Source organism: Castor canadensis, chromosome 12 (assembly GCF_047511655.1).
Source record: "Castor canadensis chromosome 12, mCasCan1.hap1v2, whole genome shotgun sequence".
NCBI lineage: Eukaryota > Metazoa > Chordata > Mammalia > Rodentia > Castoridae > Castor > Castor canadensis.
Window position 1 is genome coordinate 17,018,313 of NC_133397.1, and position 17,852 is coordinate 17,036,164.

General features: G+C 33.4%; 1 protein-coding gene across 13 annotated transcripts in view; it reads right to left on the bottom strand.

Annotated features, from left to right (window-relative positions):
- Nucleotides 1–17,852, bottom strand: part of Pum2 (pumilio RNA binding family member 2) — an 84,147-nt gene that overhangs the window by 12,965 nt on the left and 53,330 nt on the right. For 7 of the 13 annotated variants that reach the window (XM_074049236.1, XM_074049239.1, XM_074049238.1 and 4 more), the window contains 3 exons: nt 16,705–16,848; nt 16,299–16,589; nt 12,299–12,535 (listed from right to left, as the gene is read on the bottom strand). In XM_074049236.1, the coding sequence (XP_073905337.1) occupies nt 12,299–12,535; nt 16,299–16,589; nt 16,705–16,848 (672 nt within the window). The remainder of the gene's footprint in view (nt 1–12,298; nt 12,536–16,298; nt 16,590–16,704; nt 16,849–17,852) is intronic. The other 6 variants (XM_020156614.2, XM_074049237.1, XM_020156622.2 and 3 more) reach the window with 3 other exon arrangements.

Genomic DNA, 17,852 nt, shown 5'->3' on the forward strand with positions numbered 1-17,852 from the left:
GACTACAAAACATCAGCAAAAAACACATTTGTTCTTGGCAGTTTCATTTAAAATGTAATTGTAAGATCTAAGGTTTTATGCATTTCTGTCAATACCAAAATCCTAAAACCACCAACAAATCAGTTATACTGATAAGCAAGCACATTATAAGTAGCTAGTAAATTTAATGTTTGAAGTCACTGAAATTGTTTGATTAAAATTCATTTTCAGGTGGGGGATGTAGCTCGGTGGTAGAGAGCTTGCTAGCACGTGAAAGGCTCTGGGTTCAATGTGCAGCATCACAGGAAAAAAACCAAAAACCAAACAAACAAAAAACTCACTTGCAGTGCTAATGGAATAACACTGAGTATTAAATCTGTACTTCTTGGAGTACACTAAAAATTACTTCTTGGAATACATTAAAAATTACTTCTATGTAAAGGCAAACTATTTCTTAGTTAACTAAAGTTAGAAACATTAAAAAAACCCCACGATATTAGGTAAGAGATCTAAATTACACACTATTTTTTAAAAGTTTTAAAATTTTTAATTAGAAATACTTCCCATAAAATGCTATTATTATTATTTTACAGATGAAAAAATAGTGGCAGTAAGTTAGTCCTAGAGCCTTAATGATTTAGGATGAATGAGCAAAAAGCCTCTAACTTATGTCTCATTCCACATTAAAAAAAATTAAGGGGCAGTCAATAGAAACATAATACAAGTTGGAAGTTATTACTATTATAAATAACAGTTTAAAAGTACTTGACAGTGTCCTTTTAAAAAAGAAAAATGTAAAGACAATTATGAAATGCAGATCTAGTAGTGCAGGAAAAAAAAATTCACCATCAGCTTTCTGCTATTATATACCAACTCTACATGGAGTAGTGCTACATAGTCAGACCAGGCCATGGGGAAGAGATGATCCCAAGGACACACTGTCAGTGCAAAGCTATACAGAGACATTGAAAGTCAAAAGGAATTATAAAGACAGGGAGCCGTAAGAGTTTTAATCCTGAAGTGTGAGTTGGGTTAGATCGTTCTTCTTTTACTCTTTATCACTAGCCCTATTTTTCTTCATTGAACTTGTCATTCTACACAGCATATCTGATATTTATTCATTTGTATCAACAGCCCCGTCTCCAATGTATGTGCCCATAAAATTACCCTAATCTATATGCTAGATATTCAATGCCTAGAACAATGTCTGGAGGATTATAAGTGCACAGCAAATATTTACCAAATGATAACTAGAGAGCATAAACATTTATGTACATTAACTATCTGAGGTTTCATTTCAGAGTAGCTTGTTAAAAAGCATATAATTTAACAATGTATCTTATACACCAAAGTCACTAACACGAAATTCTTTTATTTGTTCCAGTTCTACCTATTTCAGCTGCATGGATGAAATATTCAAAATTTGGAAGAGTTCAGTGTTGCACTACTGTCTCAATTTCATTGCTGTCAATATTTCCAGTCACCACTATTATTTGTTTATATAATTCCATGATGTATTCATAACAGTAACTGATCACTAGCCTATCTGATTCTTTAAAAAATGTAATCAGCATGACTTTTACAAATGCTATTTTGATTACGTATGTACACATCCTGCAACACTACTAGGTTTTCTCTGAAAATTATCAAGATTTTCAACACCAAATTCAAAATACATACCATATTTGAAATGACTAAGCCAACTTATTACCTTCCAAGTAAAATATCCACCAGGACTGTCTCCCACACAGCTAGATACTCTTGATTATATTCTATCGGCACTCAACACCCAACTTTCTGATGCATCTTTGTTAGGCAACTGTCTTAATAATGCTAAACCACTTTGTGCTTAAAAAAGGTTAGACTTTCAGTTCCAGACTATAATTCATAGTCCCAATTATGAAGTTGAAAAAGTTAATTTTACCGAGGGCAGGGTAACTTCCTTTCCTTGCAAATTAATAACTAAGCAGTTAAAATCTAATTTGTAATATACAATAAACATTTTCAACTTGGCAGTTTATTTATTTTGGTGATACTGGGGTTGGGACCTGAGGCCTTGCACTTGCTAGGCAGGTGCTTTAGATTATTTTTCAGATAAGAGTTTTTGCTTCTTGCTCAAAACTGGGATGACAGGCATATACCAACATGCCCAGCATGATTTGTTGAGATGGAGTCTTGATAAACTTTTTGCCAGGGCTGGCCTCAAACCTCAATCCTCCTGATCTCCAACTCCCAAATAATGGGATAACAAACAGACCCAAGCCACTATGGCTAACTTCTGCTTCAAAGTGTAAACACTGAGAACAGGTGTTTCAAAACCTATTGTAGTGAGAAACATGCTCACAACACAAAATACTCTTTAAAAAAGTCAAAGTAATAAAAAGCTGAAACAGTTTGAGATGAAACAGCTATGACAAATTAATGTATAACCACCTAGTTGTCTTGGTCAATTGGATAATGGGCCTTCAATCAAGCTGTCTCCCTCCCTACCCTCTCTTATAAAGAATCATAGTGAGGTAACTGGCAACATTTAAATAGAGCTGGTTATTTTGAGAGTACTATATGAGCATTAATTTCCTAACTTTAATAATGTTATTTAAATGAAAGATAATCCTTATTTTCAGGAAACATATACTGATGTATTTGTAAGTAAGGGACTTCAGCTTCAACTTTCATTTAAAAGAATCAGAAAAATAAAATTGTGAGGTTTTGTGTGTGTGTGTGTGTGTGTGTACACACGCAGAAGATAAAAGAAAATGTGGTAAAAATAGTAACATGTGGAGAATATTCTGGGATTTTAAAAACAATTAGTTTTTGTGGCTTTCCTATTAGGTCTGATGTTATTCCAAAATTATTTAAAAACAAACACACAAACAGGTCACCCATGTTCACACTTCTGTTAGGCTGTCTAAAAGCAGGTATGTTCTGCAATGGGATTTATCAGAGGGATACATCCTTTCAGTTCATTATTTAGTCTCTATTACCACACATTACTACTTTTTTTTTTTAAAAGGACTTCATGCTTGCTAAGCAGGTGTTCTACACTTGAGCTACTCTGCTAGCCACACATTACTTCTTAATTACTAATTCAGTAAGAGTACAAAGAACACTCAGATGAGCACTCTAATTTTACAGATGAAGTCACTAGAGTCCAAAAGTGATGACATACACCTAGTCAGCTAGGACTCTTAAGCCACAGCTTTATCACACAATAGTGTGCTGCTTCTTATACTATTTTGCTCATGAAGGTAAACACCTTACAATTTTACTAGTAGAAATAATTTGGTTTTACAAGTTTCCATTAATTTCTGAGAGGTCTTTTGTTTTAGAATCAAATTAAATTAAATATTATCAAATATCAGAAGCAAAAAACATTATTTAAAAATACTGGGAGATCTTGAGGTTTGGCTCGAGGGGAGGAATGCCTGCTTAACGAGCACAAAGTCCTGAGTTCAAACTCCAGTACTGTCACAAAAAGAAACAAGAAATCCACCCAAAAACACCAGTGAAAATAAGGTAGAAAAACAATGTAGCAAGTAAATGATATAAACAAATGAACACATCTGACCAGTCTTTTCATTATTTTCTATTCCGACACCCTGGGCTTGGAATGGCAGCTCCTCAATTTCCTGTTCTATGTGTATGTTCCTGTAAAAATAGATACCTCAGCTTACTTCAGACATAATGAATTACCTTCTCTAGTTAATTTTTATTTAAAAAAAATCTATCTGAAGACTATGCTTATAGAAGAGTTCGGGGAACACTGAATTAGAATCAAGATAATTTAAGGCTTCATTGTACAACAGGTGTCAACTACTAATTTCAAATAAAAGTGCCAATTCTAACAGACTTTGGGGTCTTGCAAGGGGTACAACTACATAAAGACTGCTAGGAAGATGGTCTGTTTTGGAAGGCATGTCTCTGGAAAGCTCCATATATAGTAAGATAATAATGTGACTAGTTAATGCAGTGAGCAAAGAATCAATCATGTAAGAATGGGTAGGTGAAAAGGATGGGGCTGTAGTTGAGTGGCAGAGCACTGTGCCTAGCATGTGTGAATCTGAGTTCAATCTCCAGCACTAAAAAAATAAACAGAAAAAAGAAAGGGGAGAGGGGGAGGACTAAAATGAGGCCAGTGTATTTTATGGCATTAATTTTAGTTACTTCTGCCTCACAGAGGTCCAGTTTAGTATTTTCAGCTCAATGGTTTTTGGTTTTTTTTTTTTTTTCATTTCTTCTCTTCTGATCATTTGGTACATTAGTAGACTTTAACAGTCATGAGTAATCTGACTTATCACTATTCCTATCTACATGTTGCTTGGTGTTAGTGGCAAGTGGGCAAAACCACTAGAGCAGTGCTTCTCAATATGCACATGAATTAGCTTGGAATCACGGTTACTACTTCCAAATACTCAGTTGATAGCATATGCCAGACCTTAAGGGCAAAGTCATACGGTAATTTATTATTTTGTTGAGAAAGGCATTAGTGTGAACACAATTCGACTTTCCACACCAACATTAATATGGTCTTGTTATATACATCTGTACATAGTAACTTTTAAAAACGCAGTACTACCACTTACAGAATATTCTGTAACACACACTTGTGATAATTATTTAAAAAGTTTTACTAATGTTCTGTTCTCTCCATTACACAATTGGCTTAAGACTTTGGATTTTAAGTGTGTATGTCAGAGTTGAACCATGTCTCTTATACATTCAAGTTCTAACTCCTGGTACCTGTGAATGTGACATAATCTGGAAATAGGTCTTTGTAGATTTAATCAAGTAAATACAAAGTTACACTGGAACAGTACGGGTTCTAATACAATGACTGATGTCCTTACAAGTAGAAGAAAATCTAGACAAGAGATACACAGGGAGAAAGCATATTAATGGAGTGAGAGACTAGAGTTATGCATCTATTTGCCATGGAAGACTGAAACTTGCCAGCAACCACCAAAGCTAGAAATGGTTGTCCTGTAGAGCCTTCAGAGTGTGGCCACACCTACACATTGATTTCAGACTTCTAGACTTCAGAATTATGATACACATTTCTGTTGTTTGAAGCTACCTAGTTGTGGTAATTTGTTATAGCAGCCACAGGGAATTAATATAAACGCCATCCTTTTTTGTTAAACAACAGTAATCGTATTAGGCTGAAATATTTAATGTTACATAAATTTGAACATATAGTACATGCACACAAATACTGAACGATGAAGATAATGAAACAAAGAAATATAATAATTGATCAAAGTTCCAATAAGACTATAAGATCAATATATAAAGGACTCAGGGGTATGGTTTTTCACTTTTTCTCAGATTTAAAAAAATTTGTATTAAACTAACTATATATAAAGGGGAGATTACCATCACAGGCAGTATTTAATAAGCTTTCTGCATGCATCAAGGAGCATTTTAAATAGTTCGCCCCCTTCAGCCCCAGAGTTTGAGAACTCAGGGCTTTCTAGCTGGACAGGTGCTCTACCACTTGAGCCATGCCCCCAGCCCTTTTAACTTTGGTTACTTTGGGGATAGGGTCTGAAGTTTATGACCACGCTAGCCTGGACTGTGATCCTCCTATTTATGCTTCCTGCATAGCTAGGATGACAGGTGCACTCACATCACTATTGGCTAAGATGGGGTCTCATGAAATTTTTGCCTGAAAGATTCTCCTGGTCTTTGCCTCCTGAGTAGCTAGGATTACAGGCATGACCAACTGTGCTCAGCAAGACCCAAGTTTTTAACATATGAACTATAAATACATGGCTCACCAATATTACATCATTTCTAAAAACAACCAACCTTGCCAATTTCCACTAGTCTGTCAAATGGTAAGTAATCTTACATGGTTTTAAAAACTGCCTAAATTTTATGTTTCATTAAAAGATCTCTTTGTGAATGACTAACATGAGACACTTCTCCCACCTTTCCACCCTGCTGAAATAGTAAGTAGTGGGGTAAACATCTACAAGTTTCCTAGTAGGAACTAAAGGTCAAGTCATTTTATCCTTTCTGACCTTACAATGTCTTTGGCGACAGTAAACCACCAAGTTAAATATGCATTTCCTTTTAATTCCTATTGAGATTTCATGGCCAGTTGCCTTTCCAAAAATGGTAGAGGCTGGGATTTTTCCCTTAAAACCATGAATACTACTAATATGGATTTATATAACTTTGAGGTTTCATAAATTATGAATATTGAGGAGAATAAATTAGAACTTAGACAAACAAGCACATTTATTTTCTCTCTTGATTGGGGCTAAGTGGCAGAAAAAAATGACTGAACTGGCAAAGTACTGTAAAGGATGTACTAAACTCAGAAAAATCTTAAAAACCAAGTAAACACACATCAAAGCAAAAATAAAAACCCCACAATTGACTGTACCAAAGTTCATTTTCATAGCACAATAAAGTTAAATAGCTCTAATGCAAAAATTGTAAATCTGAAATCTGTAACATTTTGAGGACCAGTATGATACCCTAAAGTGGAAAACTCCCTATCTAACCTCACATGCTGGGTTACTCGAAATGCAAGTACATTAAAAATAATGTATGAAACTGCCATCAGCCCATGTGTATAAGGTACATATAAATCAACTGTTTTTAGACTTGGGTCCCATTTTGAAGATATTTCACTGTGTATGTGCAAACATTCCAAAGTCTGAAATCCCTAACACTTACGGGCCCAAGTATTTCAAATAAGGGATATTCAACTACATTGTAAAGAGTGATGGTTCTGACACATTGATCAAAGAACACACTGAGAACAGCCAAATAATACTTTAGTGTAGAAATCTATGTAGGATATAGAATGCATTTTTAAAAATGAAAGGTACCCAGAGTCCTTAATTAAAAAAAATTTTGATGAAACATTAGAAAAAGCCAAAAATCAGAAACATAACAAACAAAAACCAAAGACACTCGAATTCAAATTCTACTGTCAGAACATTTATTGAGATCTGATTTTTTTTTTTTTTTTTTTGGAGACAGGGTCTCATTATGTAGCCCAGGCTGGTCTGAAACTTATGATCCTTCTGCTTCAGCCTGAGTGCTGGGATATGACTACTCTTCATTCTGTAGAGAAAGACCTGGGTTTTCTTGTTTCTAATCTACAGAGAAAAATAAACCTAGACTCCTTTAACCATAATCCAGACATATTTTTTTAAAAACCTGAAAAAATTTTTGAGATAGTACTAAATTTATAAATCAGCTAGGAGTTATCTTTATATCTGCTTTCAATCCATAAACATGGTGTGTCCTGCCATTTATTTAAGTCTTCTTTAATTTCTGACAGTGTTTTACAACTCACTGTATAAAGAACTTGCCCTTCCAATGCATTTCCTCCTAGGTGAACCACAAGGAAACAAGTCTCACAGGAACATTTTCCACAAATAAGATACATGTTTTTCAATGTGATTTCATGACACATGTTGCTTTCATTTTTTAAGTTATCTGGTTAAAGATATAAATTTTTTTGTAAGAGCTACTTTATGATCCTATGTTTATTTAGTGTACATTATAGGCATATTTGCAATAATGTGAATCCCAGGTGAATTCTTGGTAGACTAAAATAATTTAAGAGAAAGTTTATCAGCTCTTACTCTTCATAATAACTACAAATTATTTGAGTAAGATCATCAAAATTTTAACATAAACCTTTTTAATACAAAATTTTTCTGATTAGGAAAAAAGACTGGTTTTATAGAATCTTCAAATCCACAGCAAATGAAAACACTTCTAGTCACTGAATACCTGACACTAAAGAATTTTCAGAGTTGATAGTCATCTTTCAACAGATTAAATTCACTTGAGTTCAAAGCTCACATTATACTTCTTAGCATAATTTTTTCTAAAGAAAAAGAATTCCAAAAATGAAGAGGAATATTAATCTGCCAAAACCTAAGAATGCTGCTTTATACCTAAGAAGTTCTAAAATTTGCATGGAAGTATAGCAAATCAGAAATCATCAACTTAACATTTTAAAAGTTTATTGAAAGAAATCATACAAGGAGGAATTAGCTATTTGACTCTAGGTAAAATACAACGATTATATTCTTTTGTACTTTTGTAAAAGTTGAAAAATTAAACCATCATAAGGTAAGGACCAGTTATATCTCAAAATAAAATGCTGACTTCTATGGGCAGAATGATCAATGAAACAACTGCAGACAGGCAATTTTTATTTACTGATCCCTTATGATCAATAAATAAATATAACATGAGAAAACAGTTCACGCAACCCAGAATTTCACACTAAGCCTTTTGTATTTCAGAATAAAAATTAAGGTTTTTTCCTTTCCCATTCCTTTCCACTTCTTTCTCTGACCTCCAGAAATTTAAGTGCTGCTTTAAAAAGGCCATAGCAACATAGAAGTCAATCTGAAGGGGCTCCAAGTGGTCAAAGATGATTTAATTTTAAGTTCAAAAGTAGGTATGAAATTGATGTCTCTCATAAGCATTTAAAGCATACCATTATCCTCCAAATCCATTAGTTTGTAAATAATGATAAAGATAAAAAATTCATGAGTCACCTTTTGAGATTACTATTCTGAATGTCAGAAAATAAGGGAAACAAATAAATCATTATCCTGAATCCTATAAGTGATTTTCAGGGTAATCTCACAAGTGATGAAAGAAAATTTCCAGAAAATAAATGCAGAAGGAATAACAAAATTTAGAGTCTCACCATTTTGTATCCTTTGAAGAAATTAGGCAATTGTCAAAGGTTCTAAAACCATCAGGTGGAGAATTAGGTTGGCAATCTCACAACAAAGACAACCAGCTGTATCGCCTGATACAGTGCAACAGAAAGTACACAGAAACATACTTTGCCAAAATAAACCAACCAACCCACCAATCATCTGACCAAGCCTCTAGACAGAATCCCATTTACAGGAAATACACAGATGTAGGCACATGTTAACACCACCATTAGAAGTAATCCGAAAAACTGAGAATGTGGGAAATTCACAACAGGACAAAGTTTTTTCAACAAATAAATGCAAAGAAAAAAAGATGGAGAAACAATTACAGATTTAAAGACGTATAAAACGAATATAATGCATGGACCTTGTATGGACAGTGGTTCAAACAAAACTAAAGATATTTCAAGTCAATTAGGGAAATCAGAGTTAAGAAGAAAATAAATTTAAGAGGTGTGATAATGATATATATTGTGGTTATGATTATTTTAGAAAAGGAATTTCTCTTTGAGATTTCATATTAGAAAACAGAAGGATAAAATTACATTTTCATACTTTTAAATTCAACATATTTTTAAAAGGGTTCAAAATCTGAGCAAAAATGTTATGAAAATTAAACAATTAGAACCTTTAAACCAAAATAACTGTCCTTCAATCAAAGAGACTACCAGCCATCAAGCATGTTGATTAAATATCTATTTTAAAAAAGAAGAATCATCTTTTCTGGAAAGCCAAGACAGAATGTTGCTTTTAAGCATTTTCTGTGAATTTTAAATAGCTATAGCACAAGCAAAGGGAGGACTTAAAAAAAAAAAGAAAAACAAAAAATTAACTAATGTCTCATTGAGTGGGAATGCAAAATCCCGAGGCCATTAATAACTAAAATGGTTATACATTCATGTCTTAAAATTTCATGAGAATAACTTAGTACTAATTTTAACCATTTCCAATAAAACAGAATCTATCTATCTATCTATCTATCTATCTATCTATCTATCTATCTATCTATCTATCTATCTATCTAAGTGTTCCAGCTAGTCTCAAACTCGTGATCTTCCTGCCTCAGTCACAAAGGTAGCTGAGATTACAAGCTCATGCCACTGTGTCTGATCAGAAAATGTTATCTGTGTTTTATGGCTTTATAATCTTAATACATGGACTAAGTGAAATGATTTATGAAAATGAACATGCAAACTCCATTTCCATAGGTATTTCATGTATCAGCAAGAAGAAATATACTTCAAAGATGTGTGGAAGCCTTGAATCATAATTCAGTCATAGGAAAGTACAGGACAGATTATTTTTATGAAGAGTATGCAAACAGAAAATTCATGGAATCTGAATTATTCTCAATCTGGCGGGCACTGATTTGTGTTAACATTGACAGTCATATTACAACTAGAGTTAAAGGAAATTGAGGAACCACAAAAGAAAATAATACAGATAATATTTATTCCAATCACAGGTGTATTGCAATATTACATTTCAAGCTGAAGTAAACTAAGGACTTTAACTATAGGCACAAAAGTAATATAGGGAGTTTCCTTGTGTGTAGCTATCTCAAGCAAACAAAAATGTCATTTTATTTTTTCATTTATAAAATCGGAAAACAGAAGGGAGGAAGAACAAGGCCTGCCTAGAGGGGTTGGTACCAGTGGGAGGGGGAAGGAGGTAGGGAAAGGATATGGGAGGGTGAATATAGTGCAAATACTGTGTATACATGTATATAAATGGAAAAATGGGACCTGCTGAAAACTATTCTAGGAATAGTGGGAAGGATGGATAAAGGAGAGTGATAGAGGGTGTGAATTCATGTATCTATCTGATACATTATAAGTACATTTATAAATGCCACAATGTATCCCCAGCACAACAATAAAAAAAATAATATAGGCTGTAATACAGAACTGCTGGCTCAAGTGATTAATTCCCATAACTGACAAGAATTCCTTCCTTAAGCAAATATTAGACTCTTTACAGTCTAAAAAAAAGTTGAAGTACATATCCAGATTGTGGTTTAATTACAGAGACAGCTAGAAAATCATTTATATCCAATTTCTAAGCAAGTTGTGTTGAATAATGCCATGTTTACAGGCTCTAAAGCACAACACAAGCAGTAATAGCTGAACAGGAATCTGATCTGCAACTTACCTATGAAAAGAATGACAGGACATGACAAATATAATCTTAACAATGAAACACAAAACTATGATGGGATATGGTATTATGATCTATTCTTAGGTTTCTTATGTTCCAAATTTTTGTGTCCATTTCAAAGGCAAGTCATGGAGTGGGGAGGTGTCTAATTAGTAATAACAGAAGGCAAAAACAGAACAACTCCTGTGACTAAGATCAGATGATAACTGAATATAACAGGATAAAAATCTAGGCGTGTCTGCCAAGTCTATGAATAGTGTTGTGAAGAAAAATTTTAGACCCCATCAATAAATTAATTGCTTGTATATAAAACAGACCCAAAAGAGCAAATATCTTCCATAAACCAAAAGGTTCACAATCTGGGGTGAAGTATTAAGAGTGTGTTAAAAAAAAGTAACCTAGCCCACTGTGCAATAATATACATCTAAATGATAATCACTGCAACAGATACTTTTGTTATATGGATATTTACTGTATTCATGAACTTGAGGAAAAAAGTTATACCCACATGACTGGGATTGGAAGTCAAACAGAATTACTGATTTACGGTCTAAGACTATCTGCTTATGATATAGCAATATTACTTTAAAATCCCATACTAATTTAACTCTTTCCAAGCACATAAAAGTTATTAGCATAGAAACTTGTTTCACTTGTAAAAAGAATTACAAAAATTCAAACCCTAATTCTAATGAAATAATTTCTTTGATGAAACAGGGATTCATACACAGCCTGTGATGTCCAAACTCTTTAAAATATACTGTTATCTGCATGGACAAACAGTTCCCAGAGAGGGATAAAAAGTAACCACCAATTTAATAATATGGGGGTGGTAACAATTTTTAGAAATAAATAGAAGTTCTACACACCCCAACTTCTGGGGTACAACCAGCTTAAAACATTTTTCCCCCTTTAACAGCATATTCAAAAGTAAAAGAAGTATATGGTCCAAGTTCATTGGCTTCTCTAAAGCACAAACATACTAAATTTGTTTCCTCTAGTACAACTTTTTGGTAAAATGGCCAAGCATTCAAAGGCCAAAGCAAACACCACCATGCTAAACTAATTTACATTCAGGTACTATGTAACTAATGTTCTTCTTATGGTGTGTAAAAACTTCTGATAGTGAAATTTCTTCTACTATCATGTATACATAGTTGACTTTTCAGAGGCTTTAAAACACACAAATCAAAAGCACAGACAAGAAAAAACACACCACTGTACTTCATAAAAGGAACATAAGATACGATAGGGGGTCTTTACCTTACTGTACATTAGACCCTCAGTTTGAATTTTCAGGAGAGTAGAACTTTTTCAAAAGGCTAATATCTAAAAGCAAAAGTAATTTGGCATGTTTTATCCAACATTAAATATTTTACATATATTATAAACACACACACAAACACACATACATGTATACATACAAATAAAAAGGGTTTTGGTTTTTTTTTTACCTAAATGCAAACTGGATGAGGATCCATGTGATGAAAGTGATGGCGGTGGCGTAAGTGAATGTCCTGGAGTTTGGCTTGGCAGAGGCATGCCTATTGGACTTGGAGAGGAGGAAAATCCCAGACTATTGTAAAATGGTTGCCCTATGGGTGCTAGGCTGCTACTAGATCTTTTGTACAAGTCAGAGCTAGTAGATAGAGACTCTCTCCTTGTGGCACTACTACTTGCAGAACTGCCAACTGAAGAAGAAATAAAAAAAACCCTAATTACATACAGTGTTAACTGAATAAAACCTATCCCCAACTCTTGCTGGGCAATAACAGAAGTGATCACAATAATTATTTTTAGAAACATTATGGAGAAGATAATTACTGTGATTAACTATATATACTAACTTATTAATCATAAAAGGGTATAAATGCACCCCAATAAAGTTACCAAATACTTAAGAGAGCTGTCATATTTATCATTATTTCACACATATTCACCACTGACTCATATGGTTATTGTGCTTTAATACCCTGGTATGATTTATAAATCCTGGAATTTCAAGTTGTCTGCTTTAGGACATGCTAAAGATTAAATTCCAGTAAGATTAACTTTGGTATTATCCTAATCTCTGGAACCTGGTTTTTTAGACTTCGACTCAATGCCAAGAGAAGATTACACTAAATAAATGGAATATTAATAATTTCCTTCACCATTCACATTTCATTTGGTTTCTATGTTCAACACATAGCTCTTTAAGTCCATATTGGCCCGAATATCAGTCAACTGTAAAAATACACATGGGAGCTAAATTTTTATACTATACATCCCCTCTATTTTTCAACAACTAAATTATAAGATACATATAAAAATATTAAGCTTTTAGAAAATTAATCACTCATAACTTATTATCACATTAAAGGTATGCTTTTATTTTCTTCCCCTCAGGACTCTTCATTCCTAAGATTTCTAGTACTGGCCTCCTGAGTTCCTTACTCAAGTAGAAGATTGTTTCTCCCCCAACCCCAGGTAATACATAATTTATCTCATCTCACATCTTCATCACACTACAAACCAATTTTTTGTATTTCTATTAACCTTCAAATCCTTTTTTCCTCTTTGTGCTCCACAAAAATGATAAAGTAATAGAATCACACTGTCATGTAGGCCTTGATGAAGAGCTATGTATGCATGCTCAAAAGAGCACGCCAAGATATGGTTGTTATAGCTGGATAATCAAATTCTTACTGTGTTTGTATTAGGGCCGTCCAAAACTTCCAATTCTCAAATTTTATTTAGAACCTATTATTTTCAAATATACTTCCTTATTATTTCTAAGCACTCAATAGCCCCTTTTAATCAAATGCCGTTTACATTTAAAAGCATTTCACGTAACACTGGTTAACCAGCCAAATAAGGTTTTTAAGGACGAGTTCTATATTCGGACCAATATGGCAATTCTTTTCAAGGAATTGTAAAATTTCTGTTAAATCTTGGTTTTCTATCGTAAGTCATAAATAAGAAGTAGGTCATATAAGGTATGGATTAAAGAACACAATTAAGCAGAACACATGATGGGTAAACCAAGTTAAGCTTGTAAACAACACAGATGAAAATTGTAATTACACTAGCTTTGCCAAATTCAAAAATTCCATAAAGGAAAAAAAAAAAACTCAAAAAAATCCCCAGCCCCACCCACCCCAAAACTGGGCTCACACTGTGGTATGAGGCAAAATGTTATAATGCTACCAATTTTTTATACCAGCCAATGCAGTTTCTGAAAAACGGATTGTGTTTTATTGCAAATTATACATTAAGACATCATATAATAGGAAACTGCTAGGTAGCTGTATTCGTTATAATAAAAACAAATGTAAACAATAATGTAATAAACAGCTCTCCTGGAGTTGGTTTTGGCAAAAGTGTCAACATATGCTACATTAACTATGCTAATTTAAAAGGACACTGTCAAAGTGAATTTTTGAAAACCTTCATTGCATATTTTAAATTCTATTTATTTTTAAAAAATAATTTAACTGGTAAGGAAAAAGACAACAGCTCTCTAATGAGAGCAACAGCATCATTACTCCCCTGGTAAATAACCAAAGAAACCAGTTTTTAACACATGCGGTATTATTTTCTTCTAAGAAGTCATATGTTTAAATAATTCAGTAATTACTTTAAACATAAGGAAGCTGGCTCTTTTAAGTATCACTATGTATTTCTAAGTTACCTGTGACTTTATGACTGAAATATGAAACAAAATGTTCCTAAAATGTCTAAGAGGCTAGACAAACAATAGATCACTAATCATTCAAACCTGTGTATAAAATTGTGAAATGACAATGTATAGACTGGTTTAAAAATGCACATGTATAGCACTTGAATAAACTCTCACAAACTGTCCAAGAGAAGGGACAAGGTAGACTGTCAGGGATGTCAATGGCTAAAGCTCTCTAAAGCAAGTAAAATGGCTATTTCCCAGACTGGACATCAGAACTGAGTATGCAATGCTTATAAGAAAGGCATGAAGATCAGTTTGGGGAAGAGGCATTTGTGAAGGATATAATGTTCATGCCAACCAGTTCCTAAAAGGGGACTAACAGGGAAAGTCTTATCTAAAGGACAAATGGGAATCTGGACAAAAAAAAAAACAATGAGGAAAGGATCTACAAATCTACACCAGATCATCAGTGACATACACTAGAAAAGGGAACATGAAGTTTATTAAAGATCGGTTTCTTTTTCCTAAATTATTTAGGGTCAACAATATATAGTTTAGAAACTAGTTATTTGCATAATGCTTATTTTGAAATTATATGTTCTTTTAATTTTCATTAGAATATTTAAGATTCTTTGGGGACAATGTCCTAATTATGTTAGAATCAAAGAATGAATCCTACAGGAGTGCATGAGCTGGACATAAAAAACATTGAACTCCAAAAAGAATGAAAAAATTAAAAATTAAAAGCTCCAACAGTCTCCATCCATGTTCACTAGATTTTTCTCTCACAAGTTTTTGTGTCCATTCTTAACAACATTTTATGTTAGGAAGTATGACATTTCCTTATATAGCATTGTAACAAAAAAAGCATTTGTACCTGAAAGTTTAGAACTGTTCTTTACCAGCCCTCCTACAAATATGAATGCTAAAAGTTCAGAAGTTACTCTTTCCAAAAACTAGCAAGTATGTGACAACTGGCATTATGTTAGTTTTGTCATTTTCCACACCAGAAAAGAAAATAATTTGATGTGGTGGGAAAACAGTCAGAAATGGATATTAAGGATTCTAGGACATTAAGTTACAGAAAAATCTCTGGAGGCCCAAATGAATATTTCTGCCCTCCTAAAAGCTGCCATTCGTATCATCAGAATTAGGGTTTTTTCCTAAGGAGAGTCTATTTTAAATTATGATTTCTTAAGAGTTATGTAAAGCTAAGAGACATCCTATTAAATCAATTTTTAATGACAAAGGCTAAATTGTTTAATTTAAAATAAAGGCAAGCATACTGGTAGTTTCTTAAGAGCTTGTTAAGAGTGTTTCACATATTTTAGAGGTTAAGCCAAATAAAGAAAACTGTAATAAACCACTAGCATTTAATAAAAATGAACCATGTGAGTCAATTATTATTTGAAAAATATCAGAATTTTAAGATAGCAAAGTAGTTATCTCCTCAAACATAAATACTGCATAGAAAGAGCTAAAAATAAGCATACTGTTCTAAACATATCTTACAAATCTTAAAAATTACAGTAATAAATTCCTAAAGCTAGGAGAAAAAGGAAATGTCTTATATCCAAGTAAAGGATGGGTTGTTAGAAATGAGCTAAACATTCACAAATGTTTAAAAGACTTAGAGGGGGTATTTTTCCTTCCACAAAATTAAACTAATAATCCAACACTTTATTCCTGTACTTCTTACAATGTATGCTATTATTGCTTGTCTTAATATTAAAAACAGGAATACCTCATGCACACTAGCAGAGCATACTCATCTTAAAAAACACACTTACCCGATGAACCAAATCCACTGAGGGCTGAGCCTAGAGCAGCACCCAAAGAGGTACCACTTCCAAAGCCAAGAGATGTACTTCCAGGTTGACCCGGTCCATGAGAAAATAAAGAACTGCTCTGGGAGCTATTAGTCAAAGAACTGCTCCCATAAAATGAACTAGACTGCAGATTAGTGCTTGGCTGCTGCTGCTGCTGCTGGGGTGGCTGAGTGCCAATTGGCCGAAATAGACCATTTGTACTGCCTGTAAGACTATTTGCAGTTCCTCCAGCTGCTGCTGCTGCTGCTGCTGCAAAATAAATTTCAGACATTTCTTAAAACTACCCAGAAAACTATTCTGTATTTTAAAAATGATATCTCAAAACCATCAGAAACACATTATTCCTAAAGATGTTAGTTGTACTTACCAGCTTGTGCTGCTGCTGAACTAATTAAAACAGGTGTGGGAGCCATTAATCGAACTGGAGCTCCAAGGCCAGTTCTTGCTCCAGGGCCAACCACTAAGGCACCAGTCTGATCATAATAGGCAGTTGGAGCTAGAACTTGATAGCCTAGATAACATTAAAATAAATGTTTACCAATGAGAACACTTACTATAGGAGACATGCACATTTACTTCCCCTAGCATTTGTGTTTTTGTCAGCCAAAAACATCTATTTCATACTGTTACTATAAAACCCTTAAATACCTACCATATGAAAAGCAATACATTTGAGAAAGCATTATGAAATACTTAAAAAAAGTAACAGCATCAAGTTGAATGTTTTCTCCCTAAATTTTAAGAGATATCTTTAACAAAAATGTCTTTCACTTACAGATAAAAAATTTTTTTCCTTAATATAGAAATTACAAGATATCGAGGGTTGATACTAGAAAAATATCACATTTAGTCAGTTCTAAGAGGTTGAATACAAAGACTAGGGGAAGTGAGTTAAAACACTATAAAATGTTTATTATGCAAGTTCAATAAAGTTTTAAACAAAATACATTACCAACATTTCTTTTACCAACATTTCTTTAGATTTTCATTTGTAAGCATCTCTTTAGAAGCTTAAAGTATGATTTGAACAGATAAAATCCTAAGAATCTACTTGTAAAAAACTAGAGTTTAATTAAAATCATGCAGGCACCGGTTTTACTGTAGGCTTGAACACAAGACAGGTAACAATTTGTGTTATTTAGAACTGCAGGAGAGTGAAGTTTACCTCTTAGCAGCCTTTCTCAATGGGGATTCCTCCTCTGAACCAAACACACAAAATGAGTCAAGTGACTATTTTGTCAATTCTCCAAAGGATGGTACATAACAAGTACTGCTACAGAGGTACAGGAGAGAAGTTAACCATAAATAATGGTGGATACTTTAGTGAAGTAAGGTTTAATTCTCTCCTGGAACTCAGGTTGAGAAAGGCTGCTTTATACAGTAACAAGAATTCAGTCTCAACACTTTGACAACAATCTTTAAAAATGTACTGGCAATTCCTAATACTTTAAAAAGTTTTAAAACTTAGAATATACTGAGTAATCCACCATCATCAATTTTTGAACTTTACTTTGT